Source organism: Callorhinus ursinus, unplaced genomic scaffold (genome assembly GCF_003265705.2).
Source record: "Callorhinus ursinus isolate GAN/ISIS: 27379988/994484 unplaced genomic scaffold, GSC_fseal_2.0 scaffold15, whole genome shotgun sequence".
Taxonomy (NCBI): Eukaryota; Metazoa; Chordata; class Mammalia; order Carnivora; family Otariidae; genus Callorhinus; species Callorhinus ursinus.
In genome coordinates, this window is record NW_027397077.1 from 2,148,957 (window position 1) to 2,165,778 (window position 16,822).

Genomic DNA, 16,822 nt, shown 5'->3' on the forward strand with positions numbered 1-16,822 from the left:
GGCGGCCGGACGAGTGCTCAGGAGCCGCCGGGCACCCTCGACTTGCAGGCTGGGGGCGGGGCCGAGGTCCCTGGAGGGGCCTGGACGGAGGTCTGGGGCTGGGCGGGGTCAGGGTCCCAGGGGACGTGGCCGCGGTCCTGAAGCCGGACGGGGGTAGACCCCGGGGGCGGGCCAGGAGTCCAGGGGGAGGTGACCGGGAGTGGCCAGGGCCCAGGTGGGGCGGGGAGGGACGGAGCCAGAGTCCCGGAGGAGGGGCGTGGTCGGTCCCTGGGGGGCGTGGTCGGGCGAGGCTGGGTCCTAAGGGGTGGGACGGTGATCAAGGAATTCAGAAGCGCTTATCTTTCACCAGGCCGTTCCTCAGCGGCTTCCTGGGGGCCAGAACCGGGCCCAGGTTAGCCCCGGGACCCCATATCCCGCATACCGCCCTGTCTCGCCCGCATCGCCCTCCACATCCCTTTTTCCTGCCAGGCGGCGGCCCACCTGGGTCCTTCCTCCCTGCCCACACGGCCATAAGACCTTGCCTTCCGCCTAGTGGGCATGGCGTCCCTGCTCCTCCCAATTAAACCCTCCTTTCTCCTCCCTCCGGAGCTACCCACTGCCGCTGGAGGGCAAAAGCCCTCCGCCTGATTTAACCCCACCATTTGGGTCTGGATAAACCCTGCACTTTATCCTCCTCCCCTTCCAGTGAGTGGGCGAAACTGGCCAGAGCTCCCTGACACTCCGCCCAGAGTAGGGCTCCTCCCTGGCTCCGGTGGCCCCAGCGGGCTCACAGCGCAACAAGGAAAGTCCTCACAGCCCCTGTGATTCTCCAACCACTGGCCTCTGTCTCCATCTGACACAGCCCCTAGTTGCCTTCCACATTCTGAAAACAAGTTATGCAGTGTTTTAAAAACTCCAGTCAATATGGTAAGTGTCCAGGTTAAGTCCAGAGAAAGCCCCCTAATTTCTTTTTTTTTTTTTTAAGATTTTATTTATTTGACGCACACAGAGAGAGAGGAAACACAAGCAGGGGGAGCGGCTGGCAGAGGGAGAAGCAGGCTCCCAGCTGAGCAGGGAGCCCGATGTGGGGCTCGATCCCAGAACCCTGGGATCATGACTTGATCTGAAGGCAGACGCTTAACCGACTGAGCCACCCAGGCGCCCCAAGCCCCCTAATTTCTAAATAATGTATGGTTTGCATATTTCAAACTATAAAGATGTCTTCTGGGGGACGCCTGTGTGACCCAGTCCGTTAAGCGTCTGCCTTCAGCGTGGGTCCCGATCTCGGGGGTCCTGGGATAGAGCCCTGCTCAGCAGGGAGTCTGCTTCCCCCTCCCCCTCTCCCTCTGTGCTCTTTCTCCCTCTCTTGCTCTCAAATAAATAATCTTAAAAAAATGAAAAAAATGTCTCCTGCACCCCAATGTTCCCGAAAGTCAACCCAGAGGTTGCTGCTGTGCGCTCCACTGCTCTCCATAAATTCTGTTTTCCCTGCCTACGTGAGTGGCAGGTCTCGGGTTCCGCCTCGGGGTCTGCCCACGACCACCTGACCAGATTCGACAAGGGTGTCTGCCCTTGCTCCTCCGCGCCTTTGGCAATGCCTGCTGGTGCTGACCCAGCATCTCACTGCCGCTTGCTGGTCATGGCATCGGCTACTGCTGTTCCCACTAAGGGGAGCCCCCTCCTGCCTCTGCACATGGGTCTATCCGTGTCTTTGCAGAAGTGGGTCCTACGGTGCGGCTTACGTACACCTGTATCAGGTTTTTTGAGCTGCTATATATTCTCACGATCTAGACATCAGAGAGCACAGAGAACTCACAGTTTGCCTGAGCCACTCCTGGAAATCAACCTGGGTTTCCTGCTTCCGTGCAGCATTTCACACACATCTTGCGGGTATCTCACACAGATCCTGGCTCACGGCGTGTGCTACCACCATGGGCAGCCCCTCGTCTTGCAGAGCACTCTAGCTCAGAGACCCTTTCATATAGGAACCTACTTCCCTCGAGATGACCTCAGTCACTTTAATTCATTCTTTCCTTGGGCTGGAGCCACTGCATGTCCCTTCCTGGGAGCGCGCATCCCATCCTCTGCCCACTTTTCCGTGGCTTGCTGCCCTTTCTCTGGCTGCTACCACCGGCAGGAGCCCTTGATCTGTGAGGTTAGGGATAAGCTCCCAGAGATAAGCCCTCAGGTTTGTCCTTTGTCATCCATTTTTGCCTGTTGGTTCTCTAGACAGAGCAGAGGTGGGGGCTCTTGGCTTCTAGACTCTTCTCATGGCTCAGTTGTTAGATGCCACAATCTCCCTTTTCGGCTCGGGTTTCATTTCGCAGCTTCTGCTTCGGCCTCGACATCTGATCCATCGGAAGCTGGCCTCGGGCTTCTTTGAGATACACAAGTTTGCTCTTTTCTCCAGATGGTTACCAAGTATTTCTGACAGCTCTTCGCTCCCAGTGATCTTTAGGACTGGAGTCTATTCCATTTATGGCCTCAGCTCTGTTCTGCACTATTTCAGTTCCTATACTTTTATAGTAGGTTTAATACGTTCAAGGATCGGTATCCCGCCATGCACCTTATCAGAACTTTCCCGATGATGCTGGTTTATTTTTCTGTACAAGCTTCCAAGCACCCCTCCCCACTCAAAACCAGTGTTAGTATTTGGCAGGGGGTGGGGGAAGGGGCTTGGGAGAGGGGGTTGGCTTCTCTACCATGTCAGATTTGCGCTTTTCAGTGTCATCGTCCCACTATGGGGAAAAGAGAATCAGAACAAGGGTGGAAACTGGAGGGAGATGAAAGCAGGCAGCATCTTGGGAAGATTCTGGATATTTCCTTGGAGGTAAGGAGGACAGGGAGCGAGGGGCCTCCCTAGGGTTTGGCACGGTTTCCACCCTGAGTTTCCCTCCACTGCGATGGGCAAACGTTCCGGAAAGGTATTTTGGGGAGAGAAGCGGGGCTGATTCCCGATAGTTTCACAGAAGCTGGGAACGTCAGGCGGACCCGGAGACAGAGAATGGGCGCGCAGAGGAGCATCGGGAGCTGGGGGAGAAACTTGGAAGTCAGGTGAATTAAATGAAGGGGCTGTGAGAGGGGAGGCCACAGGGAAGAGGTGGGTGCTGCAGGGCAGGTCAGCAGACCGAGTGGGGTGAGGGCCCTTGGTGGCTGCTGGTCTCAGCAGCCTCTGAAGCGACAATGGGGGGCTTCAGACCAAGGGGCTGGGTCACGACTGGGGCACGGGGCCCCCTCCAGGGGGCTGACGGCGGAGGCAGTGCTGGTGGTCCCTGAGGGTGGTCTGCCAGAGGAGCAGGGGCTCTGGGAGGCAGAGGGAGTAAGAGAGAGGCGAGAAGCAGCCGGAATGAATGAAGCCGGGCACCACGAGGAAGGGGGCAGGACTACTTACTGGCCACGTGCTCGGTTTCCCAGCTCCGGAGTTGCGGGTCTCAGTCAACATTTCCTCACAGTTCTCAAACCTCGCTGAACTTTCATCCACGCAACCTGCAGGAACCTGGTTCTGGGGCCTGGAGATTTCCCCTGTGGCTGGGTTTGGTCAATTCTGAGAAGTGTCCTGTGCTTAAAAAGAACATCTGTTCCCTCTGCTTCTGAGCTGCTCAATGAGGAGCTCGGACTACCTCCCGTGGTCCCGTCATGCTGAGATTTTAGGGTTGTGTCACGTGGAATGTTCCAGATCAAGGATTACATCTGAATTTCTTGTCTTGTTCTTTTACTTGCAACCTTCATGTACCCTGCACTTGAAGTCCTTTAACCAGCGAAGAGGTGGATTAAAAAAAAAAAAAAAAATCTTGTGGGGCGCCTGGGTGGCTCAGTGGGTTAAGCATCTGACTCCTGGTTTCAGCTCAGGTCATGACCTCAGGGTCGTGGGATCGAGCCCCGTGTCGGGGGTCCACATTCAGCAGGGAGTCTGCATGAGATTCTCTCTCTCTTCCTCTGCCCCTCCCTGCTGCACTCTCTCTAAATAAATAAATAAGTTTTTTTTAAAAATAAACTTTAAAAACCTTGTAACTGTCACGATTATTCCCTGTATGCTTATTTGGATGAGTAATATTTGAGAGTCTACCCTCTGGTTTTGCCTTCCTTATCCTGCTTTTACTAACCTTCCTTTTTTGCATTTTTTTTGTTGTGCCTGCCCAGGGTTCCCCTCTACTTCCCACTAGCATTCCCAGAAGTCCTTAGTATAGCCTAAAGCTAATCCCCACCCTCTTGCAAAGTGCAAAGGCCCCAATCCCATTTCAGTATTTACTGCTTCAGTTCTCATTTTTTTAAAGCTCAAATCAGGCATTTACATTTTTTTGCCCAGATATGTGTCATTTCACCTGCTGATCTACCTCTTGGGATAGCTTTCCTGTGTTCTGAAATACACCCCTCAAGATCTGTGGGTGGTGGGGCGCCTGGGTGGCTCAGTTGGTTGAGCGACTGCCTTTGGCTCAGGTCATGATCCTGGAGTCTCCGGATCGAGTCCCACATCGGGCTCCCTGCTCAGCGGGGAGTCTGCTTCTCCCTCTGACCCTCCCCCCTCTCATGCTCCCTTTCTCTGTCTCATTCTCTCTCTCAAATAAATAAATAAAATCTTCAAAAAAAAAAAAGGTCTGTGGGTGGCAAACTTTCCTAGTCTTTCTTCTTGTGGGTGTCCTGTCTCTTGAGGAATTGTTTTTATTTTTAAAGATTTTACTTTTTTAAGTAAACTCTACACCCACCGTGGGGCTCGAACACAGGACCCGGAGATCGAGAGTCACGTGCTCTACCGACAAAGCCAGTCAGGTTCCCTCAGGCCAACGTTTTCAGAATTGTGTAAGAAATGCGCCCAGTTGCTGCTTCCTTCTCTTCGGCGCTGGACAGGACAGCCCCCTCCACACCCGTCCAGCGTCCCTCGCTGCTGTGTCATTGTCGCATAGGTCGCATAGGTCATCTTTCCTGCGGCTGTTTTGCATTTTTCGCTACGACGTGTTTGGGGGCATGGATGTCTTTTTATTCATCCTCTTTCTGATTTACATCGTTATGTCTGGAAAATTCTCAGCACTGTGTCTTCTCATGTCGTGTCCGTCTCCTATCAGAACTCAGCGAGGCCGGGTCATGCTTAGAATTCTAGCTGTCATCGTTTCTAGCTGCGGTCACTGTAACCTTGGTCACTTCTTGGCAGCTTTGAACTTTCTGATTCTGTCTCCAGCAGCATCTAATTCTATGAGCCTTAACATCCACAGTGGGCTGATGGGCGGTCCCCATGTCCTAATCTCTAGAACCTGGGAATGTGACTTTATTAGGGAAAAAAGCTCTCTGCAGATGTGATTAGGTGAAAGAATCTGGGCTGGACTGGATTTAGGATGGACCCTCAGTCTGAAGACAAGTGTCCTCATAAGAGAGAAGAGCCGGAGAGCAGGTCATATGAAGACAGAGAATGGACACTGGAGTGACACGGCCACAAGCTAAGGGACCCGTGGAGTCCCCGGAAGCTGGAAGAGACTTCGGAGGGGGCACGCACGGCCCTGCTGACGATGTTAGACTTCCGGTCTCCGGGGCTGTGAGAGACACATTTCTGTTCTAAGGCCCCCCAACTCATGGTACTTTGTTACTACAGAACTGGCAACACACTATGACATCCAATGTCATTTTTGACGGTCTTTCATTTTTTTTTTTTAGTAAGATTTTTATTTTAGGGTAATCGTCGGTTTGTGGAGATGTTGCAAAGGCAGGACAGGGAGCTGTGGGGTAGCCCTCGCCCGGCTTCCCTGAACGTTACCATCTCACACCTCCACCGTGTATTTGTCACGAGGACACCAAGGCCGGGACAGTGCTATGAATGAAACGTAGACCTTATTTGATTTCCCGAGTTTTTCCACGGGTGTCCTTTTTCTGGCCCACCAGCCCACACTGCGTTCAGTCAACGTGCCTTCGTTGCCTCTGACCGGGGACAGCGCCTCAGCTGCCTTGTTTTCCACGACCTGAGGGTTTGGAGGCGCCCTGACCACTCTTTGGCAGCATGTTCCACATTCCCCTTGCTTTATCCATGTTATACTCGACTGCGCGAACTCCGGCCAACCTTGGGGAATCGAGCTCTGCGGGTGACGCCTGGGGGGTGGATCCTGGCAGTGCGCTCCCTGGTCTGCCCTGTCCTTTCTGTGCGGAGTTCACGCTCTCATCCTACTGGACACGCGGGCCACGTGCCAGGCCCCCGCCCCCACCCCACTTCTGGCCGGGTGTTCCCAGGGCAGACAGGCTAGGGAGCCGCACTGAGTGGGGCTAGGTGGTCTGGACATCTCCACCAGGAGTCCACCGGTCTACAGCAGGAAGATCTTTCCAGTTTTTCGTTTTGGCCAAGCAGGTGCTCCCCTCTCCCACCTGCTGCTTTAGCCGTTGCTTTTTCTGGGGTTTTCTCTGAGGGTTGGTCAGACTCCTTGGTGAGACCTCACTGATGTCTTTGTGGAATTCCCAACTCACGTTCTCTGGACATCAGACGACCAAACAGCCCCCAAACTAGACACCTGATTCCCAGCCCCCGCCTTGGCCGGTGCACACAGCCCTACCCCAACTCAGCCCCAACTTCCATCTCAGTAAATGGCAGCTCGAGCCGGAAGTCTTGGATTGTCTTTGTTTTTTTTGTTTTTTATTTCTGTTTCACCTAAAACAAGTCTGGTAGGTTCTATAGCAGAGCTGGGAACTGACCACACTCATCCTGGCGACGGCCCCTGTGCCCGCACACCCCGATGACAGGGACGGCCGCGTGGTGATCAGTCACCCTGGCCGACAGGCCCCCACACCACCCAGCTGCGGAGACCTCACGTGCTGTGCCGTCCTCTCATGTCCGTGATCCCTGCTCGTCTGTCTGGTCCCTCTCTGGTCTGGGCGCTGGCTTTTTGGCCTTAACACCCCCCACCTGTAGTTCCATGCTTGGAGGGTACAAAGTGCTTTTATTTATGTGAACTGGCCAGAGAGCCCTCAGCTCTCCACTCTGGAACCCCCCGGTTCTCTGCTCCCCTTCTTATGTATTCCAAGGGGATTTTTAAAATCTCTGCTTCTCTCATCCTCCTCACAGCCCATTCTGACCCATCTCATCGATCTCTGAGCACACTGCTTCCCTGAAACCCCCTTTCTCAGGTCGGTCACTGATGAGCCCCCTAGAAGCCAAATCACAGGGTCCACCGACCCAGTACCTTGCGAGCCGTCAGCAGCCCCCCACCTTGGGGTGTTGTATACCCTAGACTCTGTTGGTCACCCAAAACGGCCTCCATTCACTCCTGGGGCCCCTCCAGGCTGGGAGCAGTGGACATCATCTGGCTTACAACCTGGGGCTGGCGAATCCCGGGGGTCCTACCTCTGTGGTGCTTGATGAGGCCCCTTTCACCCTCCTTCCCTAGGACTCTGCCTGGGCCAGACAGGGTCTGAGCCCCCAGCCCCCTCTCCTGCTTGACTGCCCTGTGGGCTGCCCTGCTGGGCCTCAAGGCCAGGGAGCGTCAACACAGACCGAGTGTGGGCTCTCTGGGCAACCACGGCTCCCCCTCCTCCCCACCTCCATTGCCACCTGCTTAGAGGCTCCCCTCTGACCTGGATCATGGCTGCTCACCCACTGGGCCAGCGACTCAGCTTGGCCCTCATGCTCCTAGCTCCTACCACCGAGACCCGGATTCTCCACCCTCGCCAACCTGCCCCACCCCCAGGCTACTCTACCGACTTCCTGTCTGGCCTGATGGCATCTAACTCTGTCGCTAAGCTTCCATGCCTTTATTGCAGTCTCTCTGGGACGGAGGCTCTGGGGGCGGGGCAGCATCTGTGGCAGCATCATCCGCTGCCTCGTCTCCAGGGCCGGCCTCCAGAGTGTGCGCACCAGACAGATATGGCTAAAGGGATGAACCGGGGCGGTGGCCCCTCCACACTCACTCAGCTTTGCTGGGCTTGGGGCTCTGGGCCTCTGCCGCGTCGTATTCCCGCACGTCCTTCAGTTCGCGTACCTGGCCTGTCAGCACCTTGGCAGCAAAAGCCACGATGTACTGTGGGGGGAGGGGGGCGCACAAGTGAGAAAAAGCCACTTCCCTGACCCTGCTGCCCTCCCGATGGCTGTGTGCTCCTGCCACCGGACCTTTGCACATGTTGTTCCCAGGGCCTAATATGCCCCTCCCTGGGCGTGCCTGAGAAGGGCCTGTGCCTGGACCACTGCTTGGGGACCAATCACAGGGTGGGCAAGGAGCTGTGGGTTGCCGACTCACCAGGAACCAGTAGAGGTTCATGAGGGTTAGCAACAGAAGGAGTGCATTGAAGAAGAAGTAGAAGGGGATGTCAGGCACGGAGCGCAGGCTGCTGTGGCACGTGGCGTACAGAACCTTGAGCGGGAACCAGTAGAGGCGGAACCAGAACCTGCAGCGGGGGGGGGGGGGGGGGGGAAGCTGTCGGGGAGAGGGGGAGGGTTGCCCCACCTGGGCCCTGTGCTGTCCCACCTGGACTCATCCATCTGTCCCTGCACACCCCCACCCATCCCGGTCCCCCTGCCCCTTCCTTGCCCAACCCCTGCCCATCTGTCTCCATCCCTGCCCAACCCTGCTTCTGCCCTGCCTCCGGCTCGCCCCTGTCCCGCCAGGCCCTGCCCACCTCACCAGGCCCCATCCCCTTCCAGCTTGGCCCCACCCCTTCTCCCAAGCCACACCTCCTCCCCTTCTCACCAGCCCCACCCCCTTCCCTGCCCCCTCACCAGCTGAGGCTGAAGCTGAGGCAGCCCAAGTCGGCCGCCAGAGCATGGAGCCTGTGATGGGAGCCCCCGCGGGACTTGAAGTAGACATTGAGCTTGGTGAATTCCAGCTGCACGTCGCTAATGTCATGCAGGAAGAGCACGAGGATGCCCACATTGTGGTACCTGGGGAGGGGAGTGGGATAGGGCAGGAGAGAGGGTGGGTCGCACTGGGGACCCTTACCCTGCACCAAGGCTGCACACCAAGCCTCCTGTGGGCCCCTTCAAAGCTGCCCTCCCTGGCCTCCGTGACCTGCCCATTTCCTCACCGGGCCAGGTCAGGGGCAGCACCCAAGCTGTGCCTGCACCTTGGCGGCCCCATCCACCCCCTCACCCTCCCTGCCTCACTGTCCCCAGGGGACCCAGGAGCCTCCCTGGAAGTTCCTTGTCTGCCCCTCCTCGTCTCTGTGACCCCTGACCCTCAGTGGCCTGGGCCATTTTGCATCCCCCACAAGTTTGTCCCTCACCTCCAACATCATTGCCACGCTGACCCTCCTAGGTCTGTTTGTTTAACCTGAACATTGCTGCAATCTGCAGACCTGCCTAGGGAAGGCCGAGTCCCCACCAGGCTCTAAAGAAGCCTGAAGGCGTCCCCCCGTCCCTCCCCAGCATTCCACCTGACAGCTGCTTGGGCCACTGGACCTGAATTCAGCCTGGACATGCCTGAGCACCTCTCTCACTCTGCCCTCCTGACAGTTCACGTGCCACAGGCCCTTTGCACATGCTATTCCCATCGCCTAACACGCACCTCCCCAGTGTTCACGGAGCCTTCCTTCACCTTTCAGACTTTGCTCACCTATCACCCAACCACCCACACCTCACCACCCCCACGGTCCGTATCTTCCCACTTGATTTTTCTCCATAGTCATCACCTTCAAACAAACTGTTAGTTCTTTTCTTGTCCGTTTGTTTGTTTGGGTCTTATCATCTCATTCTACTCTAGAACATTGCTACCTAATAGAACTTTCTAGAAAGATAGGAATGTTCTAAACCTGCACTGTCCAGTAGGAGAGGCAGCAGCCACACGTGACCACTAAGCAGCTGACATGTGGCTACTGTGGCTGCAGAACAGAACATGCAGCTTTATTTCAGTTCAGTCCGAGCTGACATAGGCACCGGTGGCCGGCAGCTCTAGAGGCGTGGAGCAGCCCGTCCAACGGGAACAGCAGGTGAACCGTGCATGTTACTTCAGACTCTCTATCAGCCACATTTAAACAAGAGGTAAAGAAGACATAGTTAATTTTAACGCTATATTCTAATTAACTCGGTAAGTCCAAAATGTTGTCATCTTCACATGCGACTGATACAATAAAAGGATTGGCAAGAGATACTCACTCTCCACCGTCTTTGACCTTACACGTACGGCAGCTTGAGGTACAGACGGGCCGCGTCTGAGGCCCTCAGGGGCCACGTGTGGTGGCCGCAGTGGGCTCTAGAATGCTAGGGTGGGTTGGCTGTGTTCCTAGCCGCACCCCCTGCAGCAGCCTGGCATGGCCGGTGGCCCAGGAAGCACTTCTGAGTGACCCGGCCAAGGCCGCCACAGGGTTGGAGGGGCCAGAGGGGGACGGATGGGGTATGAGCGGGCTGGGGGTTCTCTGCACCTGATATACCCCATCCCTCTGCAGTCTCTCTCCAGAACCCACCCCCATGGATACCCACTGTGGCCCCCGCCAGCCTACCCTCTCTGCTCATGCTGTGCCCTCTGCCCTCCGGCCCGTTCCCAGACTCACCGGAAGGCATAGGAGGAGATGATGAGGACCAGGGTGACCACATGGTGGATGAGCATGACCACCGAGTCCTTGCGCCAGGCGTCCATGTACAGCGTGGCATAGATGGAGTGGCCGTAAAAGCTTCCTTGCAGCAGGTAGGCGGCTGCGATGTCCCGGGGCACTGCCATGCCCGGCGTCCAGTCTGGGGAGAGCAGGCCTGTGTGGTCAGGGGCCTCCGGGACCCCTCCAGCTGGGGTGCGACCTCCACAAGCCAGGGCGTGCCACCCCCTTCTGCAGGCACACTGGTCTCCGGTAGTCTGTTCCCACTCTCTACCCGTTATTTTTTACGAACGGTTGTTCTTTTTTTGGAGTGGTTCTAGATTTATAGAAAAAGATGCTCCCACCCCTGAAATCTGTCCCTTCCAGGATTTCCAACTCTGGCTTGGTTTCAACTTCCTGTCTTCTCTTACTTATCAGGCTCTCTGGAGGCAGCTTCGATGCCCCTGTCCCAGGCTCTCCCAACCCGGCAAATCCCCCTGCGGGATGGAGGCTGCCACCTGCCTCACCATGCCAGGTGGGACTGCTGACGCAGAAAGCTGACTGGCCAATCCCGTTGTGGATGGGCTGTCCCACCCAGTGGGGTGTGGCTCCCCTCCACCTGCTCCTGAGGTCACCCCATTCCTCCTGGCACCTGTGCCCACCCACACTCAGGCTTCACCCCCTCCCGGTGACACTGACCCTGGCTCTCTCTGTTTCCTCTCTCAGGACCATCACCAAGAGGCCTCGGCCTGCATCGACCTGGACTTCCCTGGCCACTCCTTCTCTGCTCGCACCCCCAAAACAGCTGCCCTGGGCTCCCCGCCAGGGGCTCCTGCCTCCACCCTCAGAGACCTGGAGCCAGACCCTCATGCCACCTGGAGCCTGGCTGTCCCCTAACCCCCATGCCCAGTGCCTCGCCTCGGCGACACTTCTTCATCTGCACCTTGACTCCTCATGCAACAGGGACCCACCCACGTGGACCCCCATCCGGGGGCCCCTCTCTGTCCAGGCCTCTGCTCACTTCCCCTGCCCTCGCCACCCTGACCCTGCTCCGGGCACCGTCTCCCGCTCAGCTTGGCCCCGGCTCCTCCTGGCCTTCCAGAGCCTGTCCCCGACAGTCCACCCTCCCCATGGTGGCTGCAGTGGCTGTGAACACACGAGCCCCATGTGCTCCAGCAAGTCCCCTCCTAGTAAGGTGCTCAAGGGAGCTCAAGCCAGGGCTCCTTGCACACGCAAGTGCACAGTAGCACCGCGGGCCGCCACCAAATGGTGGAAGAACCCAAGTGCCCACCAACGTGTGAGTGGGTGAGCAAAACGGCCCTGCGCACAGCGGACTACCACCCGGCCGTACAAAGCTGCGAGGCACCAGCTCCACTGTGGTGTCGATGAACCTCAAAAACACGGTGCTGAGTGAAAGAAGCCAGACACAAAAGGTCACACAGAGCATAATCCCCTTCCACGTCTAGGAAAGGTCCAGAACAGGCAAATCCGTAGAGACAGAAAGCAGATCCGTGGTTGCAGGGGGGGCGGGGGGGGGGCCTGGGGAGTACCTGCCCGCGGGGACGGGGTCTCCTTCAGGGGGGATGGAGGCACAACACGGTGAATGTGCTACGTGTGCTACTGACATGCCCACCTGAACATGGTGAATATTTAAAAACCGTGGTAAGACACGTACCACGTGAACACTGACACCTCAGCCATTTTTCCTTTCCGTGGCACCACTGTGTTCGCACCACGGCGCGGCCATCTCCAGAACGTTCCTCGTGGTGCACACCTGAACCTCTGTGCCCATTAAACCCCGGCTCCCCGTGCCCTCCCCGAGTCCTGGCTTCCATCTCCACTTATCTGGCTACTCCAGGGACCTCATGCAAGCGGACAGTACCGGCGACTGGCAAATTATGGTTGACTTTACGTCATGTATATTTTACCTAATTAAAAAAAAAATGCACCCCCTCCCACAATGGATCTCCTCCCACCACTTTATCAGGTCCAGGGGCTCCTCAAAGTCTGACAGCAAAATGCACACTTCTGGCAGGACCCTCCCTCTGAGCTCTGTGGGAATGCTGCAGCCAGTGGAGCCCCCCCCAACACACACACCTGCCGGGCGCTTCTGTCCCCCTTGAGAAGGAAGGGATGTAGAGGCGCCTCAGTGCACAGAGCCAGCCCGCTGTGGAAACAGGACACCGAATTTTCCACCAATCGCACTGGCAAGACTTTTACCATTGGGCGAGCATCCCCCTCCACCCTCGAGCCCTGGATCTGGGGCGGGGTAGGGAGAGTGCGACACACATGGGATCCCCCCATCCAGACTCCGCCTGCACCTCCCTGCACTCGGGGGGCCATGGAGCCCCAGCCTGCTCTCCGCATTCACATCCAACCTGCTGCTCTGGATGCTTCGTGTCACCCCCACCGCATCCCCCGCCCCGGCCTCTGGGATCAGCTCCTGCTCTCCCTGAAACCTGCTCCCTACCCCGAATCCCAGTCCCTGGTGTCATCCCCATCCATCCTCCCTGCTCACCCCTGCCTCCGGCCCGGCAGGGGATCCTGTCAGTTCTGCCTTCAAAACATTTCTCAAGCCGGCCATTTCTCTCCCATTCTGGGCCCCATCCTGAGCAGAGCCTCCTCATGTCCTGGCTCCTGCCCTCAGCCCCCTTCTCAGTTGGGCCTGTCAGTACCCCCCGCTGCTCACAGCCCCCCCCCCGGTAGCTACCCCCTGTCCTGGGGGGCTGCTCTCTGCCTCTGAGCATCCTGCCAGGAATGTGCCTGTCCCATGGTAGCCCTTGCATTCCTATCTGCTCCAGGCACCTCCAGGTCCCCATGCAAAGGTCACTTTTGGTGGGGCCATCCCCATGTCTGTAGAACATTCCCCGCCCCCCTGTTTTCTCATCAGCTGTTAACAGATTTTGTACTTAACTGTCACCACAAGACATCAAGGCGGGGGCACTTTCTCTGGAACACTCACAGCCCTGTCAGCACAGTGGCTAGTACACAGTAGGTGTCCAATAAGTGCACATGCAAAGCAGCAGCTCACCTGCAAGCATGTTATCACAGCATAATTTAAAAGAAAAAGCCAGAGGCAACTCCATGCCTGAAACTGACAGGGATCTATGGTGGTTCAGTCACACAAAGGGAAATTGAATGACAGCTAAAACCTGCCCTCCAGCGGTTTATAACAAGGGCAATGCACATGGGGAGAGTGGCCATGTGGGCGAGGCAGTCCCACCAAGACAGACAGGTGCCCAGCAAAGCTCGTCACCGGGAAACTGAAACACAAAAGCTCTGTGCCCAGCCCTTGGACGGGAGTGTGGGGCTTGGTGCCACCAGGAGGCTTCAGAGACTGTTTACATCCTGTGGCAGGAAACACGTCCATGTGTGTCCCTGGTACACAGCCTGAGTGGTCAGCACAGGAATAGAGAAATCCCGACACCCCCATCACAGATTGGGTTTTCTAGAACAGCCTGCCTGCAGGCGATAAAGGACACTACAGTCACCTTCCTGCCTACCCCACCAAGCTCAGGCCTTGACGACCCCCACATCTAATCCAATCAATGGATACAGCCATTTCTCACCATCCTTATCTCTTCGCCAAGCTGGTCCAAGCCACATTAGTCCCTCACCTCCCCACTGGGCCCTTTCTTCCTTATATGAGACTCTCCTGCCTCCACATAGCAGCCAGAAGAAGCAGCTTTTTATGATCCACAAACCCATCCCATTTAGAATGAAATTCAAACTCCTCCTACCCTCCTCTCGTCCTCACGCACCAAGCTCAGGCAGGCCCCAGGGCCTTTGCACATGCTGTTCCAGACACCAGGAATGCCCACCTGGGTCCACACAAGGGGTCATCTCATTCAGGACACCTCCCTGAGCCCTAATAGCACCAAGTCCTAAACAGAACCCTTTCCTGTCCCCAGAGCCCTCTAGGCACCCTTGTCTTGGGGCTACCTTGGGGTGGCCCTATCTTGGGGCTGACATCCAGCATGAAATGTGTGATGAGTGTCCAACTCCCCCATGTCAAGCAGAACCCTTCCCCACCCTGCTCTGTCCAGCAGGGCCCCTACCGTAGAAGACAGAGGGTGGGTCGTGAAAGAAGGGGTAGTCAGTGCCGAAGAGCAGGTAGGCGCTGTAGCTCCAGGCGCCCAGATAGAAGAGAAACTTCCAGGCGCTCTCGGGCATCTTGGCAGCATCTCTAGGCTGGAGGCGACACCGCTTGGCCAGGGGCTATATGGGTGAGAAGGCGGTGGCCATCAGTGCTGGGTGCCAAGGGCCAGGGACCACTCCTCCAGGGTGGGGAAAGCCAGGCTCAGGTGCTCTCCAGGCTGGGCAGTGTTGGGGAGGGCCAGGCCCTGGTACCCACTGCCACCTGGAGCGTAACCAGAGCCCACGTGTGCCAGCCAAGGGCTAAACTTAGTGCCCAGCTGTCCGGCACAGTGTGGGGAGGGGAGTGGGGGGAGACCTGAGAGAAACGTAAGGGAAGGCCATGGCAGAGAGGAAGGGGACATGTGAGTACAGTGCAAGAGAGACCAATGGGGCCAGCCCAGGGGAGGTGGGGGACTTGGGGTTCCCAGAGGGAGCTGCGGCTATACCAGGGAGGAGGGGAGATTAAAGAGAAGATATGGAGGGGCCTGTAGGGGCAAAGCTGTGAAGAGAGCATGGAGGTGAGTATGTGGGCATCTGGGAAAACATGGGGAGGCTGGAGCCCCACGTGATCCCCACCGGGGAGAAACCTGAGGGGAAGGTGTACCTCGGAGAATTTGGGGGTAGGCTAGAGAGAAAAAGAGGTTGGGGAAGATGGGGTGGGTACATGGGGGAGCATGACAATGTAGGGGGACAAAGGAGAGAATGGGGCAGAGAAAGAGGGGGCAGGGCAGGGAAAGGATGTACAGTGAGATAGGGGACATGAACTGAGTCACCTAAGGACACACCAGGGAGGACTGGAAGAAAGAGAGGTCACGTAACTGTGAAGTATGGAGGAACTTGAAGGGCGCAGCTCCCCAGGAGTCCAGGTGCCCCGGCCTCCAGCTCCCTGGGGGCGGGGCTCCAGAGCTGCTGGGTCAAGCCCGCCCCCTTCCCGCGAGGAGAGGCTTGTGGGGGCCGGAGCACCAGCGGTTGCCATGGAGACAGCCAGAGCCAGTTCCAGTCACCCCTGGCAACCAGGCGGCTGCCAAGAAGATGAGCTTTGGAGGAAAGGGCAGCCCCTCCACCCGTTTCTTGGGAAGGGCGAGCCTCGAATTGCTCTTGCCCCACCCGGACGGGCCGCACTGGCCAGAGCTCCCAGGATTCCAAAAGGGTGGGTGCACATGCTCTTTCTGTCCCCCACCAGGCTCCCTCATTGCCAAGCCGCCTCCTCAGGGAGGGCACCCGCTACACTCTGGTTGTCCCAGAGCGACCACATCCCCCTCCTGGGCTCTGACCCTCAACCTCCTGGACCTCCCACTTCCCAGCTGGAAACTGGGAAAGCAGGGGGACCAACAAAGCCAGATGGGGACCAAGGCTGACCCGTGGAGGGGCCTTGATGCCTGCCTCCCCCTGCCTGGAGAAGGGTGGTGGCGCGGGGGGGGGGGGGCTCTTCCCCATGTGGGTGATAGGGGATGGTGGTGGGGACAGTAGTCTCCAAACAACGCCCTATCCTTGACTTAACAAGGGCCAGCCTCTTCCCAGCCAGCAGAGAAAGGCCCCTTTGTTGGCGCCGGGCTCTCTGTCCCTGCAGCCCCTGCCACCTCCAGCCAGATTGGGGCGGGGTGACCCCAGTCAGTCCATGAGGGAGTCGCAGCCAAGCTAGGGGCCCAAATGCCTTCTCACCAGCTCCCATAGCAGCGACCCCTCCCTAAGGATGGGAGGGAGGCCTGGCGCCAATGTCACCCACAGGGTCACTCTCCACCTGGGGCGGTAGCCTCCCCAGACTCGCTAGAAACCGGGTAATTCGGACGCAGCACCTTGGAGGCAGCCCAGTTCAGCTCTGAAGACCCAGGCCGTGCCACCTCTCAAAACTGCGACCACCGGCGTGGCTGGGGGAGTCCAGGCCTTTGCTTCCCCGGGTCGGAGGGTGGCGCTGACTCCAGACATGCGTGAGGTAGCGACCGGGTAGCTCCTGCCTCCTTCCCGTGAGCAGCGGACAAGTCCGCTCCGCCGCCGCGTGGACCTCGGGCCCCGCTCCGGTTCCGGGAGCGCCCCGCACGGCCCCGAGGCTCAAGGCGCAGGCGGCTTCTGTGTCCCGAGCCCACCCCACCCGCGTCCTCCGCTCCTCCGTCCCCGATTCGGCCCTGCCCGCACCGTCCCTCGTCCCGCACCGACCGGCGTAAGTCGGCCTCGGTTCCCCCCGCATCTCGAACACCCCGCGTTCGTGTGGGGGTCCCCACATCCCGGGCTTGCTCCGGCT

The 16,822-nt window shown here is 57.8% G+C and overlaps 1 protein-coding gene across 3 annotated transcripts; it reads right to left on the bottom strand.

The window, feature by feature from the left end:
- Positions 1 to 7: 7 nt before the first annotated feature.
- Positions 8 to 16,399, bottom strand: CERS1 (ceramide synthase 1). 3 transcript variants are annotated; one of them, XM_073901019.1, is made up of 7 exons: positions 16,380 to 16,399; positions 14,505 to 14,664; positions 10,429 to 10,609; positions 8,663 to 8,824; positions 8,184 to 8,331; positions 7,858 to 7,967; positions 8 to 368 (listed from the first exon to the last, which is right to left on the bottom strand). In XM_073901019.1, the coding sequence occupies exons 2-7, from the start codon at positions 14,617 to 14,619 to the stop codon at positions 326 to 328; spliced, it is 759 nt and encodes a 252-aa protein (XP_073757120.1). In that variant the 5' UTR covers positions 14,620 to 14,664; positions 16,380 to 16,399; the 3' UTR covers positions 8 to 325. The 3 variants fall into 3 exon arrangements, with proteins under 3 accessions (XP_073757120.1, XP_073757121.1, XP_025741446.1); XM_073901020.1 differs by lacking the exon at positions 16,380 to 16,399 and adding an exon at positions 15,403 to 15,548 and having other exon boundaries at positions 9 to 368; XM_025885661.2 differs by lacking the exons at positions 8 to 368; positions 16,380 to 16,399 and adding an exon at positions 15,403 to 15,549 and having other exon boundaries at positions 7,854 to 7,967.
- Between the last annotated feature and the right edge of the window lie 423 nt (positions 16,400 to 16,822).

What these genes read in the sequence shown, in the direction of transcription:
- CERS1 (XM_073901019.1), bottom strand. Translation starts at nt 14,619, where the DNA reads ATGCCCGAGAGCGCCTGGAAGTTTCTCTTCTATCTGGGCGCCTGGAGC. An exon ending in ATCTCCTCCTATGCCTTCCG is followed by an intron (nt 8,825 to 10,428) that starts GTGAGTCTGGGA and finishes TCCCCTCCCCAG; the next exon opens with GTACCACAATGTGGGCATCC. An exon ending in TGAACCTCTACTGGTTCCTG is followed by an intron (nt 7,968 to 8,183) that starts GTGAGTCGGCAA and finishes CTCCCCCCACAG; the next exon opens with TACATCGTGGCTTTTGCTGC.